General features: G+C 48.5%; 1 protein-coding gene across 1 annotated transcript in view; it reads left to right on the forward strand.

The window, feature by feature from the left end:
- Positions 1–25,973, forward strand: part of LOC126540681 (potassium/sodium hyperpolarization-activated cyclic nucleotide-gated channel 4-like) — a 65,146-nt gene that overhangs the window by 35,851 nt on the left and 3,322 nt on the right. The window contains exons 8-9 of the mRNA XM_050187518.3: positions 8,358–8,504; positions 15,541–15,784. Of these exons, the coding sequence (XP_050043475.2) occupies positions 8,358–8,504; positions 15,541–15,784 (391 nt within the window). The remainder of the gene's footprint in view (positions 1–8,357; positions 8,505–15,540; positions 15,785–25,973) is intronic.

Genomic DNA, 25,973 nt, shown 5'->3' on the forward strand with positions numbered 1-25,973 from the left:
ACACATCATGTATGTACAGAAGTACTGCACGCTTTTTCTTTTACACTGGCGGCAGGGTGCTCGGTCAGCTTCGCCATGCTTGAGTTGCTTGAATAGCTTTTCCGCGACAGCTGATACTAAAGCCTTCGTGTATCCGGCAGACAACAAGCGGTCAACCTGAGCATCAAAACTTTTTTGCATAGAATGCGGACGTGACCTTCCAAGGGCACTGACGAGGCACACATTAACCATTCCTCGTTCGGCTAGTTTTGAATCTCCCGAATGGAAAGAGAGAAGTGGTTTCTCGCTCCTTGGTTCGAACGATCAGCACAAATGTCTACTGGCCATGCACAGCCTGACGTCCAAAAACCTTAAACAGTTATTTTCGGGTAGCTCATGCGTCAACTCTAACGGATGCAGGTTTTTTTTTTTTTTTTCTGAATGCATCTAACACTTTTCCTGAAGCCTGCTCAAGCACGTCCTCCGGAAATCCCGTGAGAACCAAAAAATCGTCTACATATGTGCTCACTTTTCTCACCACGGTCATGTCAAGAAAAGTTTGCATGATGCGGTCTTTATGTGCGAGGTAAATATTACTGAGGAGAGGCGCAAGACATGAACCTATGCAAATTCCACTTTTTTAATGTACTGGCTTTCCTCCCAAGAGACAGAGGTAGATTTAAGATAAAATTACAACAATTCTAAGAACCCACTAACCTCAATTCCTCTCTCGTTCTGGAATGTCATCGCTCCAAAGTTGTCTGTGCATCCTTCTACACATCTTAGCATCTCATCATGTGGGAGACAATAATACAGGTCTTTTACAAAACATTGATAGAAAAAGCCCTCAGACCCTTATTGTTCCCTTTTAAAAACCTGATGACAGCGCCCGAGTCTCTTACCAGGTAGATGTCGTCAGTGGTTAGTAGACTAAGCCTGCAAAAATATGGCGACAGATTTCTGCCAAATACCTTTTTCGGTTGCAGTTGCCCGTAGAGGGCAGTCATTCTGGGGTACAGGGCCATCTGGGTTTTCATTGCCGCGACCACGGGTGTGAGCTCTACTTGGAAAAAAGCGAAGTGCTGGCTAAACAGAGTTCACAGCTGACACGTGAAATCATAGTTGACACGTGAAGTTTGATAGCTCGTGCGTCAGTTCTCTTTCGATTGCAATTTCATCTCGGGAAATAGCGGATCTTGACAGGGTTTGAATGGCAAGCATTGCTTGTTCTCTCTAGGTGCGTGGCTATCATTATCAGCATTGCAAAATGTGTTCCAGGTTTTTTGCCGTTAATTCACATATTGCGCATGGTAGCACCCCATATATTTATTCCTTCATGGCTTCATGAATAAACTGTTGTCAATGCTGTGTGCGTGTCGCTCTCTCGTGTCCTTGCCTTTTTTGCACTGTGTACTTTTTCTGATAATGAAGCAAAAGTTCATAAGTATGCTATTACTTAGTTGATGATTTATTTGCTGAACTACTCACAACTGAGAACTTCTATTGGGGGCATGTACATTGGCTTTACAGCACTAAATCAGAGGCATCAAATTCAGCGTATCAAAAAAGGTACGTTGGGCATTATTGGGTTAAATAAATTGTTTTTTTTTTTGGTGTCGTTGGTGCGAATGGCAAGCGAAACGTATTACTTGCAAGTCAGCTGAGCCGCCTCGCTTGGAGTGCGACGTAATGCTGTTAAATCGTTGCTCGCGATCACGCCAGTGGTTTAGTATCGGGCGCTATAGCCCCCGGATGCCGAGTTCGCGCGTGTTTCGTAAAGTATACTTTACGAAACACGCGCGAACTCGGCATTTTTTTTCCTATTAAGTACTACTTCATGTGAAAAAAATTCACCAACAATTACGATAACTCCCTAATGCGAAATTTGAGCGCAGCTTTATACGTGTCATCATTTCTCGATATGTTGACTGGCGCGGACAATATGTCTCGTGCGGCACGTTGCAAACGGAGCGAAGTGTGGTGCTACTGCCTCGCTAATCGGGAGAGGCAGCGCGTGCGTGACGTGTGGATACCATTCCCAGCAACCGCCACAGGCAGACCTCCGCTCATGCAGCGCTTTGTTTCCATACATCATATCGGTGGCGCCATTGGTGAACAAACGATTCTGGCGCCATCTCGTATCCATCGTCGCCGCAAAGCCCGTCGTGTGCGGCACTACGCTTTTCTTCGCACGCTTTCGTCATACCCTTTTCCTCCGCTTTCCGCCTCATGGTTCCGCTGCACTCTCCTCATCCGCTTTCCTCCTCGCGCTCTCTTCGATAATGCTCTCTTTCACCCGCGCTCCACGTTCGCTCTTTCATCCTTCGCTTTGCTCGGTCGATCGGTTGCGAGGACACCGAGGGACGACGCCGACGCTTGCCGCAGGAATGGGCGCCAAAGAGCAGGGTATGCATTCTGTTAGAGTCCCCCTAGTGGACATGTCCATTTCATCGGTTGTTGAAGTTCTGATTGGCTGTGGCGCCTCGCTGCTGCGGATGCGAAGCCCAGCCTAGCCAATCAGAACTTCAACAGCAGACGAAATGGACATGTTCATTAGGTGGACTCTTACAGAATGCCTCCCCTGCGCTCTAAAACAAACTGTAGCCGATTTCTATGTCACCGTGAGCGGCGATAAAAGCGATCGCTTCGGCTGGGTGATGGGACCGGCGAAGTACCGGCCCTACGACGATGCCGGCTGTGTAAGCCCGCGCAATCGGAGCTGTTGACCACAGCCGTCAAATCGCTCTAACTCCGTATCAACTCTGTACATTTTATTTCGCGCGCCGAAATTCATAAACACGTTTAGGCGCCTTTATCACATTGGCACTGCAATTAACGCAGCCGTGACCGTGCTGCCTGCGTATGTGAAAGTGTGCTAGGCTATCTACACTGCAGGCGGCTCAATTTTTAGAGGTGAAAATAAATTTGAATTGGAACAGAGCGTTGGATCGGGGTATTCAGTAATCCATACTTAGTACTGTTTTAGCGCAGAACTTACAAAAAGCACAAAAGAACACGAACGGGTCAGGTAGCGCCTGTCCCGCTCGTGTGCATTCATGCGTTTTGTAAATTCTGCGCTAAAACAGTATTAAGCTTGAATTTGAATGTGACGTGTTTTGAGGTGAATCTGCTACTCGACTACATATTCAAGGCTCTTCCTAATATAGCTTTCCCATAGTGCGGTAGGAAATTGTAATGACACGCTATTAATGGTCCTAAGTAGCCTTGTTGGCTAATGCACGCCGCGCAAAATAACAGAGAAGCTTAACTGTTACGAAATGTTCGGCGCATAATCGATGATCTGGTCCCGAAACCGGCTTTCCCGTTTTGGCGTGGTGGCTGATTGCTTGCGACAGTTTTAATCAACAAGAAACCCACGAAAGCTTCAGTCTATTGCATTTTTCGGTGCAACGCAGCTCCGCATAGTGCGTTTAATTCGTTTTAAAACCATATAATAAAGGCGGCACACATAGAGCAGCACACGCACCCGCGAAAGCCAGCGGTTACTCAGGTAGGCTCGGCGGCGTAGTGCCTACCGTGCGAAAGTCACTTCCGACGACGGCGCCACCGCATTTTCGTGACGTAGCACCACGGTGTATGTCTATTGGCCGCAAGATCGAGCAGAGTCGTCGCCTGGCGGGCACTGACTGAACCAGAGAAAGTGGGCGCGTCCAGACCGGCCGTGAGTGTGGGTTGTGCCACGCGTCGTCTACATGTTTCGATGTGCGTGTATGGCTCATGGACGTGAATAGCTTTGAAGGCTGCTTCTTCCGTGGCTGTAGCACCGTCATAAACGGTGGTCTACATCTTTTGACCTGGTACAAAAGCATTTAGCGTTGTGTTGTCATCTTTGCGCTGTAGTAAGGTCAGTGACTGCCGTGTCGAGCGCGGGATGTGTTATTGTTGCACCCTGCGCTCGCCACATTCACATCAATTTTATTATTGCTTCGTGTTTCGAGAACATCACACACATACAAAAAAAATTAACTTGTTTTAAATAAATGAAGTGGTAGCAGCGAGACCTGAAAACCGCGCTAAAATGTGACTCGTTACGGTGTGTTGATCACTCCGAAAACTCTGTGATACCACGAAACATGAATTGGGAGGTGTGAACATCACTCAAAGCAGCAGAAGAAAGAGTCGTACGTGTGCACTCATATCATATCGCGTCATACACTTTATATTACGAAAACTGCATTAGGATAATTACGGTAATCCAATGACTCCCGCGTAGTGGTTACGCTACCGAAGATGTTCTTTCAATATGCGGTGGTTCTGATGCCACTACGCGAATTAATTTTGACTTACCATTAAGTCGTGCACTTTTATACTTTGATTAGCTGCTACAAAAGGCAAGTTAGAAATATGGCGTTTTACGAAGATCATGAGTGACACAGCAATCTCTAGACGGAGGACGTCATAGCACTAAGTTGAAAGGCGGCTATTATAATTTCCTTTCGCTCTTCATTCTGGTGTTGTTAGCTTGATGCGAAACAGTGGCCACTATTAGCTGAAATACATCACGATTTTAGTTCCTGAAATAATTACAACTCTGTCAAATCACTGTCGTGCGCTTAACCGTGCAAGGGGGATGAAAATAATCTAGTCTGAAGCAACCTGAGGATCCTCTATACTAACGTACTGTCACGGTGGCCTAGCTCGCCTAGTCGAGCTCATTAACTGTTTGCGTTTCACAGCCAACTACAAAAAAAAAAGAGAAATAGCTGTAGAGTGTGCATTATAACTTGCTGCTTTACCTTCATTGTACAGGAATATACTTCTTTTGGAATGTGTTTGTTGGAATGAACGTTCGCAGGGTCAGAGCGAACAATCTCATTACGAGAAGCCAAAGAAGTGTGATTCGTCCCTATTTGTGTAATTCGCGCCACCCGGTGGGGCAATGGAAAGACTCGGCTTCTCTTCCTTCTCTCACCTACCCGGACTTAGCCACTGGTCTAAAACAACCTTTAGGCTTCTTACGGCTTGATTCGTTCGGTTTTTCACAAATCTTTTTTTGGGCTATGCCGTTAGTAGGCGTCACTTTATCCGCAGAGAAAACAGGACGACGTTAGTATATAGCGCCAACGACACATAACGTGACGCACTGTAAACGTGACAAAAGCCAAGCATTAGAACAAAAAGAAAAATGAAGACGAAGCAGACACGCTCAGTCGTTGTCATTACACGTCATGACATATCATTACATTACAGAAGAAGAAAGCCTAAACTAGAGCCGCCTCGGCAACTGCGGAAGGCGACGTCCTAGAACGGTAAGAGGTCGCGGACGTCAGCTCTATCCTGTACGGAGTGGTTGAGCGGGCGTTAGCCAAACGTGGCAGCCGGTGGCACAGTCTGGCGCTCTAGAATCAGTGCTGTCCACTGCAGTAGCATCGGCAGCGTGGCTGGGAGGTGTAAACCTGGACTGTACTCAAACATTCCAATATTAGGACTCCGTTTCACTGATATGTAAAGGTACACTGCATAACTGCCAATTCGTGAAAAGCATCCCGTAAAACACGGGAGCTTCCAATAAGTTTCTCTAAGCGCATTGTCTTTCTTTCTCAGAAATTCCCGACGATGCGCACCATGCATGATGCAGGCATCCGGAAAAGCTACAGAAAAAAAAAAAAAAGGTTTCATAGAGCTAGCAGAGCTGCAGTTGAAACACTGACACCAACCACGGCTTCTTAATTAAGAAAAAAAAAGAAAGAAAGAGAAGCGCAGATACAACGCACGTGTTGTAATCTACGTGAAGCGAAGCTTTAATAAAGCGGTTAATAAATGCTGTACGATTAACTTCGGTGCATGCAGTTTTGTTTACTTTCATCCTATGCAACGCGTAATCTCGTGAAATGTTTATTTTTATCCACCACAAAAACATAACGGCCTTATTGCCATGCGATCTGTATTCTTATACGCTGCATCGTTTACAAGCTACGCTGAAGCGCAAACTCTAAAGGTACGTCCTCCCTTGCGGAAATAAGCGCGCGCAAGGCGGCGCGCTTATTTCGGCAGTGCTTGTGGTGTCGTCTTCTCGTCTCGTGTCCCGTTTACGTTTCGCACTGTTACCACCGGGATGGAAAACCAACAAGCCCAAGCTACTATTCTAGGGAATTGTTGCCGCGAAAAATCCTTTCCCAGTGCGCGTTTGCAAGCGCGCCACCTTGCGCGCGCTTATTTCCGCAAGTGATGACGTACCTAAATTCAGGCGGATGCACAGTGTGAGACGCACACGCAGCGACGTCACAAGGACGAAGGCAATGTGCGATGCTCGTTGAGAGAAGGAGGAAGGTGATGACAGGTGCATTCAAAGAAATGTACGACACGTACCTAGTAACATATAGGGATTCTGTTCCTCTTGTGCCGCAGCGATAACAGGCACGGCCCTAGGGACACATATATGCCGAGTGGCTAAAAAATAATCTAATTGAAAGAATCCGTTAAGTATAATTCCAAATTTTTTAATATATATATATATATATATATATATATATATATATATATATATATATATAGAGAGAGAGAGAGAGAGAGAGAGACAATACAGATGTCTTATAAAAGTTATGACCCTGATACACCTGTCGTCTTCGCATAAGAGCTCTATGGCGAGGCGGAAATACCTTGCCGCTGCTTAAGCTGCTCTGAAAAGATTAACTAACAAAAATTTCTTCATTACCTTTTTTATTATTAACTTGAGCACAGTGGTGTGTATAAAAACTTGTAGGGCGTCACAATTTATGGCATACCCATTCTTTAGAAACAAAGAAATCGCACGTGATTTAAGATATTCATCATAGAAATTAAAGGCCAAATCCAGGCAATATCATCAGATGGCTAGGCCCCGTAAACAAGTGTGGGGCGAAGTTTGAACGATTGCATGCCGCGAAAAATCCTGACCCGACACACAGCGGCACGTTTGCTTGGAAAAGCGTGCCGTATCAGTAGCTGCCACGACCTGGCCGAGACGTTCAGTTTCAAACTTCCTCGTGCTTGTCGTCACAGGGCGTTTCGGCCTGATATGATAGCGTGACCGCCTTTCCTGGGCTACCCTGCACTCGGTTTCGATATTGCCGGGATTTACCTTTGTAATTCGATAATAAATATTTTGAATTAGGTGTGACCTTCAAGATCTTCAAAAATGTCGCAGTTTCGCCCGAAAGGCGAAGCACCGATTGCGATAGTAAATTCGTGGGGAGCTAGCTATACGAAGTAAGGACATTAGTTTTATCGGCCGTATAAACTTGTAAGCATACGTATACGAACTCAATTAACAAGCATGGTGTCATGCGTGCAGAAGCAAACATGAACGCATCTCACTCGATGACCGCGGGAAATCGGTGTCAAAACGCTAGAGCGAGGAAGCGCGGCAGCAGCAGCGAGCGAGTTGACCTTCGTGCTACGTCTCGCATCAACGCGAACAAAGCCGCGAAAGCACAGCGCGCGGCCGGAATCCTTCCCCGTCGCAGATGGCTTTCAAGATACAGCCGCCCTGGAGGGCGCCCGCCCCGCCCGCTGTATCTTGAAAGCCATCTGCGAAGGGGCCCTTGGACTTTATACGGAACCTCACGGCGACGGCGACGGCAGAAATGCGCCTGGAGTGTCCGTATAAGTGCTGCCGCAATAAAAATGGGGGTGTGTTAGAATGTGACGGCCTTCAAATTCGCCATTTAAACAACTGCCTCTAAGGCACTAGTAAAAAGTTATATAATACATTTTTGTTAATTAGCCTTTTCAGAGTAGCTTAAGCAGCGGAAGTGTATTTGCGGCTCGCCGTAAAGCTCGTATGCGAAGACTACAGGTGTCTCATGGTCATAGCTTTTTTTTAATAAAAAATCTGTATTTTCTAAAAAATAAACCCTGTAAATTGTCTGCGGGAGCTGCAACTGGGGCGGCAACGTGGTTTGGATGGATATTATAGGATACAGTATATGGGTTTGCCTATATTTCACTCTCCTGGCATCAAAACGACTTTGTGACCTTGCAAACTGAATACATCCTACAAAAATATTCCTTTGTGAATGCAGTAATCCCTAAATGCACTTCATAAATGTGGCCATTTTGGCCTTGCTGGTCATACATTATTCCCATTGCCTCCTTATTCCCAATGATTTCGCATGTGCGTGGATATTCATTGTCTTCTGCGTTTAGAGGAACACGATTGCGTGGAAACTGAGGCCAATAAAGGAGGACAGATCGCAGTTAACAAAGTCAGAAGCACGAAGATTACACAAAACCCATGCACTACTCATAATTCCAGTTGTAGCTTAACAATCGCAGCGCCGGTGTTTTCACTATTATGATAATTTCAATAGGAAACTATATGACACCAAATTAACCCAAAAGTGTTCACGTTATCCTTTCGGAATCGTGGTTTGCAGCTGAAGGAAGTGGAAGACTACATGCATTGCCAGAAGTTCCCGACTAAGCTGCGCTCCCGAATGCGTGACTATTTCGAGAACCGCTACGAAGGGCGCGTTTTCGACGAGGCCAAGATTCTCGCATCGCTCTCGGACCCACTCAGAGAGGTAAGGCACGAAGACGGACATTATAGACCAAAACTAAATCGAGTTGGACTAATAAAGTGTTATTTCCAAGCTTAATTTTCGTTAGTTTCAGCGGTAAGAGATTGATCGCTAACTAAGAAAAGCAAATAAAGAGAATGAAAGTTACATCTTTTGGGAACCCCAGAAACCTCAGCGCAGGTAAATCAGTGTGACGACATGTATGCAAAGTATTCCTTCATACTTAAACCATTGTGGCCCTGTAAAAGTGATCGCAACTTGCTAAGTTCAGTCCTTGGGTCTGTCAAAATATAATGCATTCTATCTTTGCAGATAAAACGTCAACTCGGCCTGAGCAGATTGTGTCACAACTTTTGATGTAACGGTGACATGGTGCGATAACTTCAAGGCGGCGTAGCCATCTGTATTTCCTTTTTGCGTCTTTTCTGCCTTACCAAGCCTTCTTCACGGTACAGTGGGTTCTCGGCAGGGCTGGGCAAAGATACTTTGCAAAATGTATAGTGATAGTAATATAGAGGTACAAGTTACAAGCCGATTACTTGTATCTGATACGATACTTGCCATATGTATCTTAGGATACTTTTATACATTAATTCCTCATTATAGCTGCACGTCAGAGGCCGCTGCTAGGCGTAAGGTGTTCATTGGCGAATTTCATACCCCTCCCCCCCCCCCCCCCCCCGCTCCAACCAGACATCCTTCTTTTCAAGTGTCCTCTTAAAAAAAAAATTAAATTATGGGGTTTTACGTGCCAAAACCACTTTCTGATTATGAGGCACGCCGTAGTGGAGGACTCCGGAAATTTCGACCACCTGGGGTTCTTTAACGTGCGCCTAAATCTAAGTACACGGGTGTTTTCGCATTTCGCCCCCATCGAAATGCGGCCGCCGTGGCCGGGATTCGATCCCGCGACCTCGTGCTCAGCAGCCTAACACCATAGCCACAAGTTTCCTCTATTGACACGTATACAAAAAAATTTCCAAGTTATAGCAACGTTCCCCCCCCCCCCCCCCCTCCATCCAGACATCCTTCTTTTCAAGTGTCCTCTACTGACACGTATACACAAAAAAATTCCAAGTTATAACAACGGTCTATATCGCAACTAATTCAGTCTACGGGGCCGGTCGGACGTGCAGCAGTTGGTGCAAATACGCGGGGCAATTCGCGATTTTTTCATGCCGCCTTTATCATTGGTACAATGCACTGCTTAGTGGTCCATTCAGAAAACGGGTCAGTGTTTTATATTGAAACGTGTTCGATTGTATAGTTCTACAATTCTGTCACATTAAGCTTTGGTGTGTAATATACATATTAACGCAATGAAGAGGTGGCACATGTTATATGGAGGTAACACTCTTTATAAACAATACACCTCGTTGTATAGATTTTGTTTCCAGACGTCAGTAAAACGGCTGTAAATATAGCTTAGTGTATGAAGGTAATTAGAAATATACGTACTAGAAAGTTAAACGAAGAAGCTTGGTGAGATTTGTCACCACCCAGTTTCAAAGTGGATGCTCACATCATCATCATCGCCATCATCACAACTGCATAACGGGCTTTGCAGTAACTTTCAAAGTGTGCGTAACTTTTAGTGAAGGCTGAAGCTCAAGCTGGAGCTATACACGCCGATGATGATGGTCTCGCAAAATGTGCATCTTAAGTTGACTTTGTACCAGTCTTACGAAGAAATGGTAGATAACGTAGCAGCAGATAACGTTCAACATTAGATAACACGTCGACTATCTTTAGCACTGCTCAACTTTTCTGTAGAAGCTTCCAGAAAGCATGCTCGGAAACGGGTTTGCTCTGCAATCTCTGCGATCGCCCGCATCTCTCTCTTTCTCATTAAGGGGCACTTAAAGAAATATGGGAAAATTTCCGCAGCTTTTGAAAAAAACGTTTGCTCACGGTGTAGGAAATGTGCAAACGTGCCATGAAACTAACCAGCAAATGGTACATAAACGGATGCGTTGACAGCGGCATAAGATATGGGACCGGGAAACAGCACAGTGGTTATTGACGTGATGGAGAGGAAGTTAGCCATGTGACTATATCGAACACCAGAGAACGAAATAAAAAAAAAAGAAGCTTTATGTTACTTCACTGCGCTGCAACAATGATGTTCGAAGCCATATGACGTTACGTGATTCCTTGAACGGCAGTGCCTTAGGATAAAAATTGCCAATGCCGACTGCTCGTTTGTAGCGCCTGGATATAGTGCAGACATTGAACATGTTCTGTTAAAATGTCAAAGTACCCGCATAGAGGTGAATAATTGTGTAGTTACTCTGTCGACTGCCTTGAGTTCAAAATGATACTAATGAGAAACACTAAATTAGTTTGGCTTATAAAGAATATTCTTTCAAAACTGTCTTCTCATTCCTTTAGCAGTATTAGGTTTATTATCAGAAAAGAAAATGAAGCTCAAATTTCATTTTTTTTTCAATATCACGTCGAAACCCCAGCGCCAGCACGTGACGCCAGTGTGACGTCACTAATTTCAAGCCATAATTTAGTATTTGCGCCGTGTTAGCTTAGTAAATGTTCTTGAAACCTGCTAAGTTTAGTCCTTGGCTGCTTTAGGAACACAATGTATTCCGTCTTTGCTGATAAAAAATTAACTACTCTCGTGCAAAAGCCGTCAAAATATACGACGTCGTGCCGAACTGTAGCGGGCAGTTATTCGTATTCGTCCTTTTCTGGTTTACCACTCTTTCGCAGTATAAGAGTGGCCTTAATGGTGTTATACAACGGTAACTTACTAATACAGCACAAATAGTTTTTTCTCCATAGTGTCCCTTTCAAGACAGTATAGCCGTGCAAGGACAGCAGAGCGACAGCAGGGCGCCGCGTTCCGTTGTGCGCCTTGCCACGCTGCTGTCTAATTGTGACAGCCGCCAAACTGTTCTGACTCACGTTATCTGGGTGATTTATAATGGTGGTCTACTAACGTAGACCACCATTTCGTTTACTTTGTTTACGCCACGTTACTTCAAACAGCAACCGAGTAGAGCGACAGCGGCCGCAGGGCGATTGCGGTGAGCAGAAAAGTCGCAGCTTTGCCCGAAAGGTGAAGCGTCCACTGCGATGGCAAATTAGTAGACAACTATACGAAGTAAGGATAGCAGATTTATCGGCCGTATGAAGTTGTAAACATTCCCTTGCTAACTACATTAACAAGCACAGTGTCGCGCGCACACGGGGAAACATGGAGCCATCTCACTCGATGACCGCGGAAACTCGCTGTCATAACGCTGGAGTGATTAAGCGCGGCAGCAGGAGAGAGTGAATTGACCTTCGTGTTGCCTCTCGCTTTAACGCGAGCCAACCATCGAAAGCACAGCGCATAAAGAGCTACCAGCACTCGCCGTACTTTGTCCACATCGCAGATGGGTTTCGAGATAGGCAGCAGGCGGCAGGGCTGTGCAGGAGGCGCCGGACTAGAACCCGTCCTTTCCATTCTCCCGCTGCCTCGCGCACGACGGAAGACGGCGCGCTTTCTCCTCGCTTTCCTCCCTGGCGCGCGCGAGATTGAGCCGTGATCGCCGGGTGACCCTCGCAAGTTTCTCTCGCACATACAGCATACGGCGGCGGCGATGATGTTATCGCGCGTGCGCTTTATACGGAACACCACGGTGACGTCGACGACGACGACAGAAATGCACCTGGAGTGTCGATATAATTGTTATCGCAATAGAAAGTTCTGTAAAGCAAGGATCTCTGTTATTGCGATAGCAATCATCCCAATGCACAAGGCGCATTTGCGCCATCGCCGTTGGCGTCGTCACTGTCGTGCTGTCATGCTATTGATGAGGCATGTACGGCCTGTGCGTGGAGAATTAAGAGGCCTCCAGAGAAGCGCAGTGCGTTTTTTTCCAGAAGCGACGAAACCAAGCGGACGCACTCTCACGTTCCGCTCAGTCGGTTCTATACCGGAGCCAGGGCAGCGTTCTGGCTTCCACGGCAAGCGTCAGCGTTTGTGCCGATCGGCCGTGTGCATACCACGCTGTGGTGAACGTCAAGCTATACTTATGCAACCCTTTCTTAAGACGCTCACCGACGCCGACGGTTTTCCTTTTATCACACCTCGTGCACCATCGAGGTTCGACACCTGCTACGCCACTGACACGCTCATCACGCCAGCGTAGTGCGGACGCCTTCAGTGCAACGCTAAACATTGCTATCGCTTCCGATGCTTCGCCTTCGCCTAAAGCTGAAAAAATTTTAGTGGCTTCTTTTGCAGCTTTTAATTCTATTTCGGAGCGTCTGTGCGGGCATTTAGCCTCGTAAATCGATCAGGCACTCGTAAAGTGCGATCAAAGTACCTAAAATCTGCACAATGTGCATTGATGTTCCGGATAATGTGTTTCTACATTGTGTAAAATAGTGTGTGAAAAACTGTAGCCAGAACAGCAATGCATTTCGCGACACGTGTTTAGTCTGTGTTTCGCGAAACTGGTACCAAGTACAATGTTTTTAGCTAAATGGTATGCTGCAAACACCGGCTAGACTTACATTCTGCTCTTGGAACATTCTACCGAACTAGTATATTTAAAAATTAGTTAGTAGAGTTTTATTCATTATTAATACTAGCACCGAAAGGCATTCGGTTTTCTAAATCGTACTCGTATTTGCTTATTAGAACAATGAGCTAGCGTAAAAGCGCTGCCTCAGAATAAATTTTAACTGCTGTCAACGACTCTGGCAATATTTACAACAAATCATGTGAGTGAAATTTTGCGATTTGTCACTCAATAATATTAGTATATTCATTGCGCGAGCGCACACGAGTAACCGAATTTTTGTTAACCACGCAAGTTTCTTTGTTCCAGAACTTAAATGAATACAGGTTCCGTGAGGGTATACAGCAAATTGCAGTGAATGGAATCCTGACGTAACAGATTTCCAAGAGTCTATGTTTGAACGCAGATAAAGTGTTACCTTTCACGCTGAGAGACAGTCGTGTGCACGTGGCATGTCACGTGATTTTGAAGTATACTTGTAATCCTTTGCATTCCTCAAGTTATTCACTGAGACAGCGCTTTAAGTTAAACCGCACCTAGCAGTTATGAAGTAGGAAAACGTGCCGCTTTTTACTTACGTCGTTGAGTCCGTTACATTCACAGGTGTTTGCTTCGATGTTCGTAGTGGAGACTGAAGAAAAAGAAGGGCTAAATGCAACTCAAGGCGATAACATTGAACATAATGTATCGACTCACCCAAATTATTTGTATCCTGAGACGTCTGCAAGCGCATGGCGCTAATCTCGCGCACGAGGAGGAGGCACGAACGTATCCTCGAAGCACTTTCGGCATGCCGTTGCTTGGTGCCAGCGCGTTCATGTCAGGCGTCCATTTCAGGACACGCGATACCCTCACCATCATTGTGGGGGTCAGTAAGTATGTACTATTGAATATATGCTTTTACCGCGTAAAACGTATCTTGAGCTACTATCACACAGTTATCACACAGTTATCACACAGCGCGAAATAGACGCAGGCATGCGCCACGCCAACAATACGTTCAAATACACTCAGTCTCGACTGCGGTTACCTCTATTAGTAACCTAGCTTGCCTCATAGGTGACATACAAGCACTCCGCCTGCACGAAATTGAGGGCAGCTATATAGAACTGCTTTTGTTTTCTGTTGTCCTGCAGAATTTCTCTGCTAGACGTTGTTGTGCCCTGCACTGAGACATTGAACTGCGTATTATGTGTAGTTCTACCTCTCGAGTTATGCTTATTATTTCACTCCTAAAATGTGATGGTGTTAAGCAAAGATAGAATGTCTATATAAATGGGCAGTGAACAAAAAAGAAAGTGAGGAAATTTTGTGCAGAAGCCTTGAAGTCTGGGGCGTGTGTGCCTGAGAGAGCAACAATAGAGGCGGAAAGGAAGTTCTATTCAACTCTGGAATTCGAAAAAAAAAAAAAAATAGCAGTTATAGGGCTTTGAGATTATGGCAGGCTTACCTTAATGCTGGTCGTTGAAAGTTGACGTGGAAGAATGTGGTGAAGGTATGTCATCTCAGTTGTTATACTAAATTACTCAAAACGAGAAAAATCATAGGCTCTATAACTTGGTAAAGGTTTGGGGAATGCTCTGTCCGGCTGCCTATCCGCAAGAATGAGTAAGTATGTTTCCACACATAATGCACTGAAAGAAGCAAATAAGCAAGCAAACAATTGGGACAGTCAAAGCGGACTGAGCAACACTGGCAGTTCTCTGGGCAATGGCTTCGCACGGTGCAAGACATTCTGAATAATATAAACTGCTTGTGTTGCCATGATTCTGAAATAACTAAAAAAATATCACCGATAACAAAATGTAATAATCTCGTTACATGTGTCAACTATAAAAGCTGCGTATAGAAGGATAATTGCGCGCGTGAATAGAAATTATCTTCCACATATGTGGCATAGAAGTTAAAATGATACTTAACACCAAGCGCGCTATCCTTTTCGCAACCTTCGATTGTGAAGTGTCTGTTTAACATCACCTAATCTGGAAATGGGAAGCTTTGATGAAAATAAGGTGATAGCAGTTGTGAACGTGTGGTGCACGCCGGTGCACGAGACGGTTTTACGTACAAAAAAAAAGAAAAGAAAAGAAAAACGAGGTGAAAAATAGCAAGCAGGTGCTGGGCCATATTATGTAAGGATTCTCTTCATTCAATTCTATTTATTTACTTTGTCTTGGTTAGTGGCAGATCTCAACGATACCGATGGTGCTGTGGCTTCGCGAAAGCTAATGACAAAGGGCAAAAAAAAAAGAACACAACATCGAAAAAATTTATATCATCGTTACATAATACAGACCCTGCAACTGTTTGCTGTCTGTGATGCCTAGCTGCCAAACGGCTGCGTGCGTTTTTTTTTTTTTTTTTACTACAGTTTTGACGCTGATAGCGCCGCTTCTTTTGATGTCGTCCGTAGCGACCGTGACCCACTGTAACATTCCGTGGAGGGCGGCTATATTATGCACGAGCGCGATATATGCCAGGCGCTACATGAGCGCCGTTCGCGTCCCGCGCAGGAGATCGTCAACCACAGCATCCGCACGACGGTTCGCACGGTGCCCTTCTTCGCCCAGTCGGAGCCGACGTTCGTGGCCGAGCTGGTGTCGCGGCTTCGGCACGAGTTCTTCCAGCCGGGCGACCTGATCGTCAAGCAGGACACGGTGGGCCACAAGATGTACTTCCTCCAGTCCGGGAAGGTCAACATCGTCCACGACAACGGGGAGTTCGTCGCCAGCGCGTACGCCGGCGCCTACTTTGGAGGTGCGCGCGCACACCCCGTTCCTTGCGCTTTTGAACAAAGTGGTATCTCGGATCGAGCTAGTAGCTGGTCGTTCATAATATAATGACTAAATTGTGGGATTCGACGTTCCGAAACTGCACAGTCGGTTATGAAACTCAGCTGGTAGTGCTGACTATACATATATATATATATATATACATATATATATATATATATATATATATATATATATATATATATGTAATGTAGTCATTATGAAACCTTAGAACGGAACCACATGACTACAGCTTTAACTATATATATATATATATATATATTGTCGCGAAGCACTTTGAGCAGAAAACGTTCGCGACTAGAACGCTGAAGCAGCGAGAGGTAGTGTAGCCGACCGAGCACCGAAACAAGGTTGTTCTTTCTCGTCGTCGCTGTCTCTCTCCTAGCCACAGCCCCACTGCTCCTTATTTTACAGTACAGTTATCTCCCCCGCGGAAAAGGAAGCCGTCCCGGCGACCTACGGGTAGGACAGCACAGGCGGATCATAGTAGGGCTTGAGACGCTGGGCATGCACAATTTCGCGTCCACGACGGCGATGATCCAAAGGTAGCTCGAGGGGTTCCACAATATAGTTGACTGGAGACGTTTGGTTGATCACGCGGTATGGGCCTTGGTACTTCGACGCGAGTTTCGGTGACAGTCCGGTGGTAGAGGCTGGAACCCAAAGCCGCACTAGCGAACCAGGAGCATACGATACAGGAGCATTGGAACTTTCTCGATGGTGCTTCTGGCGTTGCTGGTCTTCTGACGTATGTATACGGGAAAGCTTGCGACACTCTTCTGCGTGTGCAGCAGCTTCGGATAGGGTAGTCGTTTCCGTGGAGTCAGGGCGGTACGGAAGGATAGTATCCATTGTGGAAAAAGGTTCGCGTCCGTACAGGAGAAAGAAGGGCGAAAATCCCGTGGTAGTCTGCGTGGCGGTGTTGTAAGCGTAGGTCAGGAAAGGTAGAACATGGTCCCATTTGGTTTGGTCGGATGCAACGTACATGGCCAGCATGTCACCAAGAGTGCGATTAAAGCGCTCGGTCATGCCATTAGTCTGCGGATGATACGCAGTAGTGGTGCGATGAATGATGCGGCATTCTTTGAGGAGAGCCTCGATGACGTCGGAGAGGAAGACGCGGCCTCTGTCACTGAGTAGTTCCCTGGGAGCTCCGTGGCGAAGGATGATGTGGCGCAGGAGGAACCAGGCGACGTCACGTGCAGAAGCGCTGGACAAAGGGGAAGTTTCCGCATAGCGCGTAAGATGGTCGATGGCCACGATTACCCAGCGATTGCCATCAGATGTGGTTGGCAGAGGTCCATAAATGTCGATGCCTACTCGATCAAAAGCACGTGCTGGGCAAGGCAAAGGCTGCAATGGCGCGGTTGAACGACGAGGGGGATCTTTACGGCGTTGGCAAACCAGACAGGAGCGGACATAATGATGGATGAATCGATACATCCCCCGCCAGTAGCAACGAAGGCGTAGACGCGCGAATGTCTTCAGTATCCCTGCATGCGCGCACTGGGGATCGTCGTGGAACGCTGCGCAAATATCCGAACGCAGGTGTCGCGGGATGACAAGCAACCATTTGCGGCCGCCCGGGAGGTAGTTGCGACGGTACAAGAGCCCGTCGCGAATGGAGAAGTGATGTGCTTGGCGACGTAATGCGCGATTGGTAGTGGGTGTCGATGGGCTGGACAAAAAACGTAGCATGGACACAATCCATGGGTCTTTCTTCTGCTCCAGAAGAATGTCCGTGGCAGCAAGGGAAGACTCGGACAATGAAGCCTTCGGGAAGCTAGCCTCGTCTGTTAGTGGCGAACGAGACAAGGCATCCGCATCCGAATGTTTTCGGCCAGAACGATACAGCACGCGAATGTCGTACTCCTGCAGTCGAAGGGCCCATCGAGCAAGACGACCGGACGGTTCTTTTAAGGACGACAGCCAGCACAGCGAATGGTGATCAGTTATGACGTCAAACGGGCGGCCATAAAGATACGGACGGAATTTGGTTATGGCCCAAATTATAGCCAGGCATTCCTTTTCTGTGACAGAATAGTTCGATTCAGGTTTAGTGAGTGCACGACTGGCGAAGGCAACGACGTACTCATCGAAGCCAGCCTTTCTCTGAGCGAGAACGGCCCCAAGGCCAACGCCACTGGCATCCGTGTGTATTTCGGTTGGAGCACTTGGGTCGAAATGGCTCAGGATTGGTGGTGACGTCAAGAGACGACGCAGCTTCGTGAAGGCGGCATCGCAATCCGGTGACCAGGTTGAAAGGTTGTGGCCACCATGAAGAATCTGCGTTAAAGGTGCTATTATAGAGGCAAAATTGCGGATGAAACGCCGAAAGTATGACGCTAATCCAATGAAGCTGCGCAGTTGTTTCAAAGTCGTTGGTCGGGGAAACTGGGCAACAGCTTGTAGTTTTGCCGGATCAGGGAGTACACCTTCTTTCGACACGACATGGCCGAGGATGACCAGCTGGCGGGCAGCGAAGTGACACTTCTTCAAGTTAAGCTGGAGGCCAGCATCGGCGATGCACTTTAGGACGCGTTCAAGTCGAAGTAAGTGGGAAGGAAAGTCCGGTGAAAAGATAACGATGTCGTCCAGATAACATAGGCATATCTGCCATTTGAGGCCGCGCAAGATGTTGTCCATCATTCTTTCAAATGTGGCAGGCGCATTACACAGGCCAAATGGCATCACGGTGAATTCAAATAAACCGTCAGGTGTGATGAAGGCCGTTTTCGGACGGTCTGACTCAGCCACTGGCACTTGCCAGTACCCGGATCGTAAGTCTAAGGATGAGTAGAATTCAGCGCCTTGGAGGCAGTCTAGCGCGTCGTCAATACGGGGTAGCGGATAAACGTCCTTGCGTGTGATCTTATTAAGTCGCCGGTAGTCCACGCAAAAGCGAATTGTGCCATCTTTCTTTTTTACCAGCACTACAGGAGAAGCCCAGGGACTGTGCGAAGGTTGTATGACACCGCGTTCGAGCATGTCTGCAACTTGCTCAGCGATCACGCTACGCTCCGTGGCGGATACACGATACGGCCTGTGGCGTAAAGGCGCATGGTTGCCGGTGTCGATGTGATGGACAACAGTAGAAGTGCGGCCTAAGCGAGATTGTTGTTGGTCGAATGACGTGCGAAAGCGGTCCAGAAGATGGACGATCTGGGCGTGCTGCGCTGGAGTGAGGTTGGGATCAATACTCTGGTAAAATGTTGGGTCACACGGCGGCGTGGGAGGAGAAACTTGAAGGCCCAGAGTGTCAACCGGAGGAGAAGCCGGGTCGTCAGGCACATCGTAAAGGAAACTGGCTTCGATTCCGTCGGCATAACCAAGACACTCATTGTGGAGCAGCCTAGCAGGGCAAGGAAACAGGTTTGATACATAAAGTGCGCTCGAACCTTGTCGAATGGCAAGAAGGGCAAAAGGAAGCGTGAAAAAAACTGTGGAGTCGGAAAACCCAACGCAGGAAACGGGTACAAGTGCGGCAGAGTATGGAGGAATCTCGGTGTCGGCGGTGACGAACACACGACCGGAAGTGTCATCAGTATCTTCAAAAACGTTGGTGCCGAACGGCGACAGCGCGAGTTCAGCACGGGCGCAATCTGTAACGGCATGATGAGAGGACAGAAAGTCCCATCCTAAAATCATGGCATGGGAGCAGCGAGGCAGAACAACGAACTCAATATGGTATAAAGCGCCGCTTATAACAACACGCACGGTACACTTCCCTAAGGGTTCAATCGGCGCAGCGCTTGCTTTACGTAATGAAATGGCTGAATAAGTCGTCGCTACTTTTCTAAGGGTAAGACGAAGCTGGTCCGAAATCACTGATATTGCTGCTCCCGTGTCTACAAGCGCATGAACGGCAATGTCTTCTGCATAAACTTCAAGGACATTCGCAGGAAATAAATGAGGTCTTGAGGAGTTCGCTAAGATCGCAGTTCTTGCCTCCGGAACTGCGGTCCTTAGTCTTCCTCTCGGATAGCTTCAGGACGACGGATAAGCGGCGACAGAGAACGCCGACGGGGAGACGGAGACCGACGGGTATTGAAGGGTCGGGAAAGAGGAGACGAGGCTTCGAAGGGCTGAGCGGCAGTAGCAGAACGGGACGGAGAGTCGAAACCGTTACTTTGTGCCCTCGGAGAATCCGAAGGATACCATCCACGCCGACGGCAAAGCCGTGCTACATGCCCAGGTAGGCCGCACGAATAACAGATAGGCCGATTGTCATGGGTGCGCCATGGATTGAGAACAGCGGGCGGAGACTGTTGGAAATATTGGCGAGGTGGGCGCACGGGCTGCTGTGGCGACCAGTAGCTGCTTGGGGGGGCAGGAGAATATGTTGCAGCTGCTTGCGGAGGTGAGGGAAAGGCGCTGGTAAGTCTGGATTGATTACCTGCAGAAGGAGGCCTTGGATTAGCGACAACGGCAGCGTACGTAAGTGGCACAGGCGTAGGAGGCGGTTGATGAGCAAGTGGTACTGCGTTAGCGACTTGTTCTTGTATAATGTGACGGAGATCTGGAGACAAGCGCGGCTCTGAGGCTGGAGCGACTGGCAGAAGAGAGAGTTGGCGCGCCACTTCTTCTCGTACAAATTGCTTGATTCTGTCAAAAATTTCTGGACTGCAAGGAGTAGAGGTGACACCATCACTCAGAGCTGAAAGCGCGACGTCCGGAGCGAGTGCTTGGCGCGTAGAAAGCCGTTGTTTGCGCAGCTCCTCATAGCTCTGGCAAAGCGTTATGATGTCGTTGACCGTCTGAGGATTCCTTGCCAAGAGCATTTGGAAGGCGTCATCTTCTATGCCTTTCAAGATGTTCTTGACCTTGGCATCTTCGGTCATATCTGGGTCTATACGCCGGCAGATGTCAACTACATCTTCAATGTAGCTCGTAAAGGCTTCGCCCTTTTGTTGGGCACGACAGCGAAGCTGTTGTTCAGCCCGAAGTTTGCGCACAGCAGGGCGACTGAATACTTCCTGAAGTGCCGTTCGGAATGCTGACCAGGTGGAAAAGTCAGCCTCATGGTTGCGGAACCAAAGATGGGCGACCCCGGAAAGATAGAATGGTATGTAGCCAAGCTTGTCAGCTTCAGACCATTTGTTGTGTGCACTCACTCGGTTCTATGATGACAGCCAGTCCTCTACGTCATGATCGTCAGTGCCATTGAATATGGGAGGATCCCGTTGGCGTGGCGCACCAGGACAGACGACTGGAGGCGGTGCCATGGGTGGCGCGGTAGTACTAGTCTCCTCAGGCATGGGAGATGTGAGAGGGATCGTCCGGCTTCGGAGTTCCAGGTTTGCAATAAGTCCAGCACCTTCCACCAACTGTCGCGAAGCACTTTGAGCAGAAAACGTTCGCGACTAGAACAGAACTAGAACGTTCGCGACTGAAGCAGCGAGAGGTAGTGTAGCCGACCGAGCACCGAAACAAGGTTGTTCTTTCTCGTCGTCGCTGTCTCTCTCCTAGCCACAGCCCCACTGCTCCTTATTTTACAGTACAATATATATATATATATATATATATATATATATATATATATATATTGAAAGGGGGTTTATTGTAGCTCGTACGCGGGATCGCAAGTAGCGCTTGATCGCGAGTCCTAGGCGTTCGCATCAGCAGCCCGAGCTCGGGTCTCGCGCCGCAGCGGTGGCAGTCCGCACAGCGCCACATGCATATTGCCCACTACAATTGCCCCCGCGGCGAAGAGGAGCCATCCTGGCGACCTAAGGGGATGACACGATAAGGGGGTCGTGGTAAGGTTTGAGGCGCCTGACGTGAACCGTCTCGCGGCCACGGCGGCGTTTGTCCGAAGATGGCGTCACCGGTTCGACCACATAATTCACAGGCGATGTACACGCGACGACCCAGTACGAACCCTGATATTTCGGAGCAAGCTTTGGGCTAAGGCCTGGAGATTGGAAGGGCAGCTGAAGCCAGACGTGAGAGTCCACGGCGAAGGACTGTGTGGGCTGCCCGTTGTCGTGGCGATCTTTGTGAATTTCTTGGGTAGCCGACGTGAACGAGCGAGCCAGTTGGCGGCACTCTTCAGCATGGCGAGCAACTTCGGAAAGAGGGGTGAATTCCGAGGCATCCGGATGATATGGTAGCACGGTGTCGAGGGTAGTGGATGGTTCACGTCCATAAAGAAGGAAAAATGGTGAGAAGCCTGTGGTAGCCTGAACGGCGGTATTATACGCGTACGTCACAAAAGGGAGGACATCGTCCCAATTGGAATGATCAGACACAGCATACATAGTGAGCATGTCACCAAGAATGCGGTTGAAGCGTTCCGTTAGACCGTTAGTCTGTGGGTGATATGCCGTAGTTGTGCGGTGAATAGTGCGGCAAGCGGCGAGCAGCTCATTAACAACTTCGGACAGGAAGACACGGCCTCTGTCGCTGAGCAGTTCTCGCGGTGCGCCATGCCGTAAGATGAAATGCCGTAACATAAATGCGGCGACGTCGCGAGCAGCAGCCGAAGCAAGCGCAGCAGTTTCTGCATATCTTGTAAGGTGGTCTACTGCGACAATTATCCAACGATTTCCTTTAGCAGTGCGTGGAAGAGGCCCATAAAGGTCAACGCCAACCCGATCAAAAGGACGTGCAGGACACGGTAAAGGTTGCAGAGGGCCTGTCGTATGAGGAGATGTCTTGCGTCGCTGACAGGCTACACATGACCGAATGTATTTGCGGACATAAGAATACATGCCGCGCCAGTAGTAGCGCTGGCGGAGCCGCTCGTAGGTTTTCAGGACGCCAGCATGAGCTTGTTGTGGGTCGGCGTGGAAATACGTGCATATGTCGGAGCGCAAATGGCGAGGGATGGCTAGCAGCCATTTGCGACCGTCCGGCTGATAGTTTCGGCGGTACAAGGTGGCGTCCCGTAGCACGAAATGGGTGGCTTGGCGACGAAGGGCTCGAGGGCATGTAGCCGTTGAAGAACTGTGAAGAATGTCAATGAGAGACACAATCCACGGATCTTTCCTCTGTTCAGACGGCATGTCAGTAACAGCAAGTGTAGCAACCGGGCACTCTATGGATGAGGGTGGCGTTTCGTCGGATCGCATGGGCGATCGGGAGAGTGCATCGGCATCAGAATGTTGGCGCCCGGATCGATAGATGACGCGAATGTCAAATTCTTGGAGCCGAAGAGCCGAAGCGGCACTTTTTCAAGTTAAGTTGAAGGCCGGCGGTGGCAAGGCAAGTAAGGACTTCGCTTAGACGAGAGAGGTGAGTGGTGAAATCAGGGGAGAAAACTACCACGTCGTCTAAATAACACAGGCACGTCTTCCATTTGAGGCCTCGCAGAATGTTATCCATCATCCTTTCGAATGTCGCGGGCGCATTGCAGAGGCCGAATGGCATTACTGTAAACTCATACATGCCATCAGGCGTAATGAAAGCTGTCTTCGAGCGGTCGGATTCATCCACGGGCACTTGCCAATAGCCCGATCGCAAGTCCAAAGAAGAAAAAAATTCGGCACCATGAAGACAATCCAGGGCGTCATCTATGCGCGGTAGAGGATAGACATCTTTTCGTGTAATCTTGTTGAGGCGACGATAGTCCACACAGAAACGAATCGAGCCATCTTTTTTCTTAATGAGTACTACGGGCGACGACCAAGGGCTGCAGGATGGCTTGATAACACCACGGTCAAGCATGTCTTCAACTTGCTCGGTGATGACACGGCGCTCGGTGGATGACACGCGGTACGGACGCTGGCGTAATGGTGCGTGATGTCCCGTATCAATGTGGTGGGAGACGGTACTTGTGCGGCCTAATGATGCTTGGTTCCAGTCAAAAGAGGCGTGAAAATCATTTAAAAGAGTTATTAGCTGCTCACGTTGTGTCGGCTCGAGGTCATCGGCAATGGAGCGACAAAAAACATCCGGTGGTACTCGGTTAGATGGCACATGGGGTGTCAGCGCTGTTACGTTGGCAGTATCTACGTCGTCGGCAATAGGGAAATGCACAATAACGTCAGCGTCCACAGACTCGATGGTACCAATAGTCTCGCCACAGTGCAAAGCCAAAGTGTACGAATTTGGGTTTGAAATCAGTATTTCTGCAGCACCATGGTGAACCGTGAGGAGGGCGAAAGGCAACAATATAGGCTGGCGGCGAATGAACACGGCAGCGGGTGTAAACATGACCGTCGCTTCGGCAAGCGATGCGCATGAAAGAGGGACAAATACAGCACTGTGAGGAGGAAGGTCAGTATCTGAAGTTACACAGATCCTGCTAAGATCCTGAACTTGAAAGTCTTGAGATGGCAAATCGCACAGAACGGAGAACTGAACCTCAGCACGTGCACAGTCAATGACGGCATGATGGCGCGACAGAAAATCCCAACCGAGAATCACATCGTGGGAGCAACAAGGTAATACAAAGAAATCAATCGAATACAAGATGTCTCGAATCAGCACCCTGGCAGTGCACATAGCGACTGGCTGTACTTGTTGTGCACTGGCTGTTCTAAGCAACGGTACCGACGGCTTCATGGTCACTTTCCGTAATGCACGACAAAGCTTCTCACTAATCACGGATACAGCAGCACCTGTATCGACGAGCGCAAGAGATTTGATGCCATCAACGGACACTTCAATAACGTTAGCGGGGGAAAAACGAGGACTTTGATGTTCCGACGATGACGCAGTTCGTGCCTCAGGAACTGCGGATATCAGTTTTCCGCCTCAGTAGTACTGGCACTGGGTCTACGACGCATGGGTGAGAGTGAGCGCCGACGAGGGGAAGGCGAGCGACAAGTGCCGTAGAGCTGTGACTGCGGTGCCGGTATGTCATCAGCAGCGTAGACTTCCGGTGGTGGTCGTGAAGGCATGCGGAAAGGTCGGAAGTCGGAGCTGAGCCGTCGCGGGCTGCCCACGAAGGCCGGCAAGCGCCGGCGGCAGAAGCGCACCACATGACCCGGGGTACCGCAGGCATAGCATATTGGGCGGTTGTCAGCAGTGCGCCAAGGATTTGTATCCTGCTGCTGTCCACTAAAAAAGGGATCCGCCGGCTGGCGAGGCGAAGGCCGAGGAGAGAACACCGGTGGGCGAGGCGCTGAAGGCGGAGTAGAGAACCCCGGCAGACGAGGCGCCCGTGCAACGGCTTCAGCATACGTCAGAGGCGCGGCCACGGGAGCCGGCTGACACGGAGGTGGAAGAGCTTCGGTCACTTGCTCTTGAATTATCTGTCGGATCGCTGGAGCCAAACATTTGAGAAGGATTCTCCGTGGTCGGCAAAATCGAGAGCTGGCGTGCAACCTCCTCGCGCACAAATTCTTTTATTTGCGTCAGCAAAGTTGTGTGGTTGTCGCCAATAATTAATGATGCTAACGAATCTTCCGTAGGCAGTGGGCGCCGAGCTAAGATGCGTTGTTTCCGTAGCTCGTCAAAACTTTGGCACAAATTGATAACTTCAGCCACGGTACGCGGATCCTTCGCTAACAACATTTGAAAGGCGTCCTCATCAATGCCTTTCATGATGTGTTTTATCTTGTCCTGTTCTGACATTGATGGATTCACGCGCTTACACAGGTCAATGACATCTTCGATGCAACTTGTAAAAGTTTCACCGTGATGTTGCGCACGCCCCCGTCAGCGTTGTTCTGCGCGAAGCTTGCGCACAGCGGGGCGCCCGAACACTTCTGCGAAACTTGTCTTGAATGTGCTCCATGTTGCGAAATCGTGTTCGTGTTTTCGGAACCAGAGGTTCGCGACGCCGGTTAAGTAAAACAGCACGTTGTGCAACTCGGTGACGTCGTCCCACTTGTTATGCTGGCTCACCCGTTCGTAAGATGACAACCAATCCTCCACGTCATGATCATCGGTGCCGCTAAAGATGGCAGGATCACGCTGGCGCAACACACCGGAAACGATGACCGCAGGAGGCTGTGGTGCATCTTCCTGGGTGGTTTCGTCAGGCATGGTCGTAGCAGTCGGTAGCGTCCGGCTTCGGAGTTCCAGTTTCCGAGGTCTACCCCGCACCTCCACCAAATGAAAGGGGGTTTATTGTAGCTCGTACGCGGGATCGCAAGTAGCGCTTGATCGCGAGTCCTAGGCGTTCGCATCAGCAGCCCGAGCTCGGGTCTCGCGCCGCAGCGGTGGCAGTCCGCACAGCGCCACATGCATATTGCCCACTACAA

Source organism: Dermacentor andersoni, chromosome 2, assembly GCF_023375885.2.
Source record: "Dermacentor andersoni chromosome 2, qqDerAnde1_hic_scaffold, whole genome shotgun sequence".
In the NCBI taxonomy this organism is placed as follows: domain Eukaryota; kingdom Metazoa; phylum Arthropoda; class Arachnida; order Ixodida; family Ixodidae; genus Dermacentor; species Dermacentor andersoni.